This window comes from Clupea harengus, chromosome 2 (assembly GCF_900700415.2).
Source record: "Clupea harengus chromosome 2, Ch_v2.0.2, whole genome shotgun sequence".
Lineage (NCBI taxonomy): Eukaryota > Metazoa > Chordata > Actinopteri > Clupeiformes > Clupeidae > Clupea > Clupea harengus.
In genome coordinates, this window is record NC_045153.1 from 980,283 (window position 1) to 990,282 (window position 10,000).

At 45.9% G+C, this 10,000-nt stretch overlaps 2 protein-coding genes across 6 annotated transcripts in view; both read left to right on the top strand.

Moving 5' to 3' along the window:
- Nucleotides 1-10,000, top strand: part of LOC105909642 (TBC1 domain family member 8) — a 34,298-nt gene that overhangs the window by 16,605 nt on the left and 7,693 nt on the right. For 3 of the 5 annotated variants that reach the window (XM_031580451.2, XM_031580463.2, XM_031580473.2), the window contains 7 exons: nucleotides 1,385-1,483; nucleotides 1,707-1,775; nucleotides 2,245-2,467; nucleotides 4,205-4,270; nucleotides 4,538-4,624; nucleotides 5,175-5,272; nucleotides 6,030-7,897. In XM_031580451.2, the coding sequence (XP_031436311.1) occupies nucleotides 1,385-1,483; nucleotides 1,707-1,775; nucleotides 2,245-2,467; nucleotides 4,205-4,270; nucleotides 4,538-4,624; nucleotides 5,175-5,272; nucleotides 6,030-6,371 (984 nt within the window). In that variant the 3' untranslated portion in view covers nucleotides 6,372-7,897. Of the gene's footprint in view, nucleotides 1-1,384; nucleotides 1,484-1,706; nucleotides 1,776-2,244; nucleotides 2,468-4,204; nucleotides 4,271-4,382; nucleotides 4,509-4,537; nucleotides 4,625-5,174; nucleotides 5,273-6,029; nucleotides 7,898-10,000 lie in introns of those variants that run through there. The other 2 variants (XR_004165114.2, XM_031580468.2) reach the window with 2 other exon arrangements.
- LOC105909643 (CCR4-NOT transcription complex, subunit 11) overlaps nucleotides 9,662-10,000 on the top strand; it is a 9,692-nt gene continuing 9,353 nt past the window's right edge. The window contains exon 1 of the mRNA XM_031580663.2: nucleotides 9,662-10,000. This exon is cut by the window's right edge and continues 686 nt beyond it. The gene's annotated coding sequence lies outside the window, so the exon portion shown is untranslated.

Here is a 10,000-nt window from a genome sequence, read left to right on the forward strand (position 1 = left end):
TGGTCAAGGGAGGCAGCGCTTCATGAAAAGTAAAAGTCATCATGAAAAGTAAAAAAACAAATAATGATAAAATAAAATAAATATTAATATGTATCGACTGATCTTTGCTTTAAATTCATTTTTTTGTATGATTCCGATCATTTTTATAATCAAAATCGCTGAATTTGACCATGTCCTGTTCAAACAGAGAGGCGACTCGCGAGGTGAGGCAGCGACGAGCTGCGCCTCATCTCAGATTGTGCAATCCCTCACACACTGGGTTGAGCGCATGACTTTTGCTTTCTCATTGTTTGTCATCAATGATATATTTGTAGACACAATTATTATATGTTGTTTGTATCCATAGACTAGGTAATGTAATGTAATGTATTTCACGTATGTGAAGAAGCTATTTAGTATTGCTGATCTGTCATAAAACCACAGTGAAAAAGCACATAGGGGAGGCAAACCTAACCTCTGCCTCAATGAAGGGGGCATGCGAGAGCCTGGAAAATGGACTTCCAATCCAGTGAAGTGATAAATACATAATGGGAGACCAATGCCAGAGCTAAAAGGTTTGCTTCAAACGACAGGACAGAAGATAACTTTAGCAGCTAAACTCCGGACCAAACTCGGCTGACGGCCATGTCTTTTATGTAAATGTCAATTTTTCGGCGTTTTCACGCTTAGATTTTTCAAAAGTTACTGAGAAAAAGACACTGTACTATCCGATAACACTGTTATTTTAACCAGCAAAAATGGTTGATGTGATTTTGCGAGGCGTCTGTCAGCCAACTGTCTTTAGCATGTTAGCCTACGTTAGATAGCATAACGATTACATCGTACCAACGTCACACGTTACCGTAAATGCCATCATGCCCGAAAGACTTGTAATACACCTGTCTATTACGGCATCGAGGCAGCTACCTTCCATTTCGAACAGACCCGAAGAGTCGAAATAAAAAGCGTGCCTGTCATGATGACATGGGGTTGGCCAAACGAACATGCTTGAAAAAAATATTCATGACAGCTTGCGTTCGCAGATTACTTGGAGGACCCCCCCCCCTAAAAATATTTTTATTGCAGATCTACACGAATCACGCAAATTACCTATTTTGGATCAAAAACGGCGAATTTCGAATTCCGAAAGGTGATGAGTTTGCACCCCTGAGTAGTGATCTATCCCTCTCTCTCGCTCTCTCTCTCTCTCTCTCTCTCTCCCTCTCTCTCTCTCCCTATCTCCCTCTCTCTCTCTCTCTCTCTCTCCCCCCTCTCTCTCTCTCTCTCTCTCTCCCTCTCTCCCTCTCCCTCTCTCTCTCTCTCCCTCTCCCTCTCTCCCTCTCCCCCTCTCTCTCTCTCTCTTTCTCTATGTCTCTCTCTCTCTTTCTCTATGTCTCTCTATCAGAGGTATGGTGATATCAGTGCAAGGCAGTTAGAAAGGCTGAGGTGTCGTCATCGCATCCAGGTGCTGCAGTCTCACGAGGACACCACCAAAGAGAACGCAGTGAGTCTCACACACACACACACACAGAGACACACACAGAGACACACACACAGACACACACACACACCCCGACACAGACACAGACACAGACACAGACACAGACACAGACACAGACACAGACACAGACACAGACACAGACACAGACACAGACACAGACACAGACACAGACACAGACACAGACACAGACACAGACAAAAAGAGCTTATGATGTGTGTGTGTGCAGATCAGACTGGTGACCCCTGAAGTGTCTCTATCTGCTGAGGAGCTCTCTGACCTCTACGACTTCATCAAGGTGTGTGTGTGTGTGTGTGTGTGTCTCTGACCTCTACGACTTCATCAAGGTGTGTGTGTGTGTGTCTCTGACCTCTACGACTTCATCAAGGTGTGTGTGTGTGTGTGTGTGTGTCTCTGACCTCTACGACTTCATCAAGGTGTGTGTTTGAGTGTGTGTGTGTGTGTGTCTCTGACCTCTACGACTTCATCAAGGTGTGTGTGTGTGTGTGTGTCTCTGACCTCTACGACTTCATCAAGGTGTGTTTGTGTGTGTGTTTCTGTGTGTGTGTATGAATATGTGTATGTGTGTGGGGGGGTGTAGATTTGACTGGTCCAAACATTTTAAACCTGTTGTGTGTGTGTGTGTGGTTTGCAGGAGTGTTTGTATGTGTGTGTGTTGTGTGTGTGGGGGGGGTGGGGTGTAGATTTGACTGGTTCAAACACTTTAAACCTGTTGTGTGTGTGTTGTGTGTGTGTGTGTGTTTCAGACTGCGCATCTGATCAGTGTGTATTGGGGAGACGGCGTGTGTGTGTCAGGTGTGTGTGGTGAAGGCTACCAGCTGGACCTCCCGCAGTTCGAGAGCGTGTATGCCGCACTGTCGCCATGGCAAGAGGGGGCGCACACGGATACGGTTGCTAGGCGCACCTTCACACTGCTGGACCAAAACCAGACCAACCTGCTAACCTTCACACAGATCGCACACTGGCTGGGTAATACACACACACACACACACACACACACACACACACACACACACACACACACACACACACACACAGATGTATATTAACTAGGGCTGTCAGCGTTAACGCGTTAATCTATTTTACTTTTGTTTAGTTTAGTTAGGGCTGTGTAGGCTACGGTTAACTCGCCTTGCTCCTATATTGATGTCGGATGAAAACTTAGGAGTGAAACAATAATACACAAGAAACGAAACACAGCAAGTTACTATTAGATTCATTACACCAAGAATCAGAGCAACAACAGATTACAACACAGCTGGCTAATAAGTGCTAACGTCTGCCACCAACTGAGTTATGAATGAATGGTGTGCTAACAGTCACATATTAGAACGTAACGTAATCTAAATTAATAATAATTACATTTTACGTTACAACGAACTAACACAGTTCATAGAATTTAAACATAGGTCACTTAAACATATTTATCACAGTGTGAGACAGCTAAATAACTTAATAGATAAGCATAATTTAATAGAGGCTTACTAGACATGTGCGTTACTAACTGTCACAGTTGTCAAAGTAAAAGTCTGTCAACAGAAAGAAATACAATAGTGTCTGCGTGCAGGGATGGATTACCGAACGGGCTGAACGGGCTCAGGCCCAAGGGCCCCTGAGCTCAGGGGGGCCCTAAAACAGAGCCTCTGCGTGAAGTCGCTGTTATTAACTTTGCTTGCTGTCAATTGTTTTTAGACTTTGTATTTGTTAATATCAGAAGTGGCTTAAATGTATCTCTTATTTGTGGTTGGAAGCGGTGTATTTTGTTACACGTCCTGACCAATGGTTTCATAATCCGTCCATGTGCGCGTGTCCATAGCAACAATACACTACAACGTGAAACATTAAATCACTCTATATACTGTACATTTGCTGACCTAAATAAGATGCTATTTGTTTTTACTTGAGGTTATTTCAATAATTGACAATTTTAAGCTTGGCCTACCATGTTATGGGAGCGATGAGGGACAGGTGGGGCTTGAATAGCCACCCTTGTTCAAAGTGGGGAATGACAGAAAATGTTTGAGAACCACTGCGGTAGTTGAAGATGGAGAGAGCTGAGGGATTGTTGGGCGGAAAGTCTCTGTTTAAGAGCCAAAATGACGGAACAATCGACAAAACTGAAGTTGTATGTAGCATTTGTCAAGCTGAATTTAGCTATCACTGAAGCAGCTCCTCTTTAAGTTATCACCTTAATGCAAAGCACCTTAACAATCTTACGATTCACCGTCGAGGGGCACCATTGTGTTTAAAAAAAATAAAAAATACAATTAAACAACAGTGTCTAAAATTCACGCTGTATGATGTGATTACTGGTTAATTTATAAGATATAGTCTTAAGAAGAAAAACAAACTTTTAATCGCGATTAATTAATTTCAAAATGTGCGATTAATTAGTAAAAAAAATGTAATCGATTGACAGCCCTAATATTAACCTTTCCCCTTCTCTCTCTCTCTCCCTCTCTCCCCTTTTTCTCTACCCTTCTCTATCTCTCCCCCTCTCTCTCTTCCTCTCTCTATCTCTATCTCTCTCCCTCTCCCTCTCTCTCCCTCTCTCTATCTCTCCCTCTCTCCCTCTCTCTCTCTCTCTCTCTCTCTCTCTCTCTCTCTCTCTCTCCCTCTCTACCCCTCTCTCCCGCTCTCTCCCTCTCTCCCTCCCTCTCTCTCCCCTCCCCCTCCTCTCTCTCTCTCCCTCTCTCTCTGTCTCAGACACCCTATACCGTGAGGAGTTGAATGTGAAGATTAAGTGGTTGTATCGCCTTCATATTCCTCCAGGTAGGTCTCTGTGACCATGATGTCACCAGGTCACTCCCTCACCCTTAATGACCCTTGACCCAGCAGCCCTGTAACCTTTGACCCAGCAGCCCTGTGACCTTTGACCCAGCAGCCCTGTGACCCAGCCCCGTGACCCTTGACCCAGCCCCGTGACCCTTGACACAGCCCTGTGACCTTTGACCCAGCCGCCCTGTGACCTTTGACCCAACCGCCCTGTGACCTTTGACCCAGCCTGTGACCTTTGTGTCTTTGCTCCGCCTCTATTAGCCCTGATGGATGGCGAGGATGACTCCTCCCCCTTGAAGTCGCCACTGCTGTCGACCGCAAGACCCCTTCACGTAGACCGACCAAACGGTACCACACACACACACACACACACACACACTCACATACAGACACACACACACACACACACACAAACACACACACACACACACACACACACATACAGACACACACGCACACACACACACACACACTCTGTCACGGCAACCAGTGAATATTTACACAAGCTGTCGCACACTTTAGAGTAGAAGTTGTGACCCAACTCTTTCATTAGCCTTTCACACACACACACACACACACACACTCACATACAGACTTACACACACACACACACACACACACACACACACGAATCCTCTTAACACTCTTATTTTGCTCTATACCAAAGAACTATCAACTGACTGTGTGTGTGCGCGGGTGTGTGTGTGTGTGTGCGTGGGTGCGTGCGCGTGTGCGCGTGCGTGGGGCGCGTGTGCGTGTGTGTGTGTGCGCCTGTGTGTGTGTGTGTGTGTGCATGTGTGTGTGTGCGCGTGTGTGTGTGTGTGTGCGCATGTGCGCGGTGTGTGTGTGTGTGTGTGTGTGTGAGTGTGTGTGTGTGTGTGTGTGTGTGTGTGTGTAGGTGAGAGTGGCTATGAGGAGCAGCTGAAGCAGATGTTAAAGGATCTGGCCAAAGAGAAGGAGAAGGATGCAGAGAAGCCACTGCCTCCAATGAACCAGGTACACACACACACACACACACACACACACACGCACACACACGCACACACTCACGCACACACGCACACATGCACACTCTCTGTCTCTAATAGACATGCACTCACACACACACACACACACACACACACACACACACACACACACACACACACACTCTCTGTGTTTAATAGACATGCACTCACACACACACACACACACACGCACGCATGTATTTTTTTAGTTTATCCAGTTCTGTAAGACTCTGTCCAACACACACACACTCACACACTCTCACACACACACACTCACACTCACACACTCTGTCTCTCTCTCTCTGTCAGAGGGAGTTTATCCAGTTCTGTAAGACTCTGTCCAACACACACACACTCACACACTCACACACTCTCACACACACACACTCACACACTGTCTCTCTCTCTCTCTCTGTCAGAGGGAGTTTATCCAGTTCTGTAAGACTCTGTCCAACACACACTCACACACACACACACACACACACACACACACACACACACACACACACACACTCAGACTCACACACTCTGTCTCTCTCTCTCTCTGTCAGAGGGAGTTTATCCAGTTCTATAAGACTCTGTCCAACACACACACACATAATCACACACACACACACACACACACACACACATAATCACACACACACACACACACACACACACACACACACCACACACACACACACACACACACACACACACACACACACACACTCACACACTCTGTCTCTCTCTCTCTCTGTCAGAGGGAGTTTATCCAGTTCTGTAAGACGCTCTCCAACATGTTCCACGGAGATCCCGAGGAGAGCGAGCTCTTCCAGGCCATCGCCATGGTAACCAGTCTGTTGCTGCAGATCGGTGAGGCGGGGCTGCGTGGCGCTGCCTTGGGGGCGGGGCCGGGGCCGGAGGGCGACGCGGCGCGTGCTGATTGGACGGTGAGCCTGGCACAGATCCTGGCGTCGCTCCTGACCGAGCCGGCACTGGTGGCCTTCTTCGAGCGGCCCGCCGGCCTGCAGGCACGCCTCGCCATGGCAACGCAGCAGCAGTACCAGCAGCGGGCCGGCATGCTGGAGCTGGAGCACGCTTAGAGAGGTGCATCATGGGAGGACCGGGGGAGCAGGACTCCCCGAGTAGAAGACTACATCTCCCAGAAGCCTTCTGTCTACACTGCATTTCCTGTAAGCAGGACCATCTAAGAGACTTCATCTCCCAAAGCCCTCCATGCTAAGACTACAACTCCCCAAAGCCCTCCATGCTAAGACTACAACTCCCCAAAGCCCTCCATGCTAAGACTACAACTCCCCAAAGCCCTCCATGCTAAGACTACAACTCCCTGAAGCCCTCCATGCTAAGACTACAACTCCCCAAAGCCCTCCATGCTAAGACTACAACTCCCCAAAGCCCTCCATGCTAAGACTACAACTCCCCAAAGCCCTCCATGCTAAGACTACAACTCCCCAAAGCCCTCCATGCCAAGACTACAACTCCCTGAAGCCCTCCATGCTAAGACTACATTTCCCATCACCCCTGAGCCTGCCATAATCCTTCTGAGAAAAACTCTCAAAAGGATTTGCCATAAACTGACTATCTGACTTCATCTGACACACACACACACACACACACACACACACACACATCCCATGATCACCCTGAAGCCTGAAACTGTGACACTGTTTCTGTGTCTCTCATTGTAATGTGTGTCTGTCTTTCTGCGTCAGTCTTCTTCTTCTCTCTGTGTGTGTGTGTGTGTGTGTGTGTGTGTGTGTGTGTGTGTGTGAGAGAGAGACAGTGTGCAGTGGCTGTCAGTCACACTCATGTTTACAACTCAAATGGTTTAGAAATATTTGCTGAAGAACTTATGAATCATTCATTGGACCATCGCTTGTCTTACGTCGGAATGTGAGATCTCAACAGATCAGACATCACACACACACACACACACACTCACACACACACACAAGCCTTAACCTCCTCCTACTGTGAATGATATGTGTGTGTTCGGGAGGCTGTATGTGCTGTAAGGACTATACGGTGTTCAGTATGTCTTCCTCAATATTAATCACACACACACACACACACATACACGTAATATATGGCTGTCTTTTGAGATTGTGAAGCACGCACGCAAACACACACACACAGAGGCACCTATACACTTGTGTAAGTGTATTTTGTGTGGGTGTGTGTGTGTGTGTGTCTGTGTGTTGTCTTTACATATATAAATATGAGTTCCACAGAGTTCCCCTCTGTGATGTGATGCTGCCTTTTACTGTTTAACGTTTTTACACCAAAGCTGGAGAAGATGCCAAGGAAATGTTTGTTTGTGTGTGTGTGTGTGTGTGTGTGTCACCTAAGGAAACTGGTCTGGTTCTAGAATGATTTGTTGCAACAAGTTGCTGGTTTCAAGTAGTTGCAGCTCATCTCGTCACCAATCTTTGGAGACACGCACAGTCACACACACACACACACACACACACACACACACACACACCCTGTAAATGCTTTCTGACCTGTGTGTTCTCACTGCTTGTATACACTGGCCATATTACCTTTGTCTGACATGTACACAGCTTTGTGAAATGCTTTTCAAACACACATTAAAAGGTTGTAAGAACTGTGTGTGTGTGTGTGTTCATGTGAGTGAGTGAGTGAGTGAGCACTGATTTCCTCGCGGCCCATTCCTACCTGTTGAAGCCTTCACTTAGAATGGAGTGATGTCATGGGGTGATGTCGGTAGTTCAGCTTTTCAGGCGTTTATGCAAATATTTCACAGCGGCATGATTGGTTGATTAGCACAGCGGTGTGATTGGTTGATCGGCACAGCGGCATGATTTGAACCCAAACTACATCTCCCAGAAGCCTTCACAGCAGGGACTGCTGCTACTGTTCAATTCAATTTGATTCATCTAAACAATAAAACAATCAAAAACAATCAAATTGCCTCGAGGTGCTTTACAGAGCCCAGGGCCTGAACCACCCTAGAGCACACACACACACACACACACACACACACACACCACACACACACACAGAGCCCAGGGCCTGAACCACCCTAGAGCACGCGCGCACACACACACACACACACTCTTTACAGAGGCCAGGGCCTTACACAGTACCAGTCAAATGTTTGGACACATCTTCTCATTCAATGGTTTCTCTTTATTTTTTATTATTTTCTATATTGTAGATTAATACTGAAGACATCAAAACTATGAAAGAACACTAATGGAATTATGTAGTAAACAAAAAAGGGTTGAACAAACCACAATATGTTTTATATTTTAGATTCTTCTAAGTAACCACCTTTTGCTTTGATGACAGCTTTGCACACTCTTGGCATTCTCTCAATCAGCTTCATGAGGTAGTCACCTGGAATGGTTTCCAACAGGCTTGAAGGAGTTCCCAGAGGTGCTGAGCACTTGGCTGCTTTTCCTTCACTCTGCGGTCCAACTCATCCCCAACCATCTCAACTGGGTTTAAGCCGGGTGATTGAGGAGGTCAGGGCATCTGATGCAGCACTCCATCACTCTCCTTATTGGTCAAAAAGCCATTGCATGTGTGTGTGTGTGTGTGTTTGTTTGGAGGTGTGTTTGGGGTCATTGTCCTGTTTAAAAACAAGTGATGGTCCCACTAAGCACAAACCATGGGATGGCATATCGCTGCAGAATGCTGTGGTAGCCATGCTGGTTAAGTGTGGTAGCCATGCTGGTTAACTGTGCCGTGAATTTTGAAGAAATCACCAACAGTGACACCAGAAAAACACCCCAACACCATCACACCTCCTCCTCCTCCACCTCCATGCAGAAACCATCCAGTCCCTCTGCGTGGCGGTTGGAACTCAAAATCTCAAATTTGTACTATCATCATCATCATTGTTTATTCAGGGAGAATTGACTGAGCACAGGGCTCTTTTGCAGCAATGCCCTGATTGAGGCTACATAATACATACAACAATAAATAAACAAACCATAACAAAACAAAACAGACAAAATAAATAAACAAAACACATTAAACAACTCAGAAATTAAGTATAAAAAGCATAAAAGTAAAAAGAATGAAATCAGAGAATCATTTAAAACAACAGCATTGAGGCACATCCTTAGCATCTAAAAGGCTCTTAAATTGGTTGACAGACAAATACTTAGTTTCACTCTGGATTCAGTACAACGTGATAAGTGTAGAATAAATCAACCAGGACACATCTTCATGTTCATGGATGGAGTTTAGCTCACTGTCTAGGCGTTGTCACTACATCTCATCCAGGACAGTACATACCGTGCCAACGTAAGATGGTTCAAACGCGTCGAAAATCAACTCGCACGTATTATTTTTGGTGACAATAATGGAGTTTTTAGATTGTACAGTGGACGTGTTTTAAATCCATGCTAATGTCGCCCTCTGCTGGGTGAATGTGAAAAGGGCAATCTCAGTCGGAAAGACAAGCGAAAAGGACTATGGGTATAACAATTAGGATTCTTCCGGGGAGTCATTGAGAAGTTTAAGTAGTTGACTTCATAACAAAAACATCAACTACCCGTACCTACCTGCGACAGCATGCGCAAGATTTCTAACTAATATCTAAAACATATCCTGAATAGACTACACACGGCACATTGTGGGTGTCAGCAGGGAGAAAGGGCGATTGGTCATCATTCTATCGTACTACAAGACCCAAACATCTGTTCAGCAGTGAAGGCTCATGGGAAATTTTAGATTC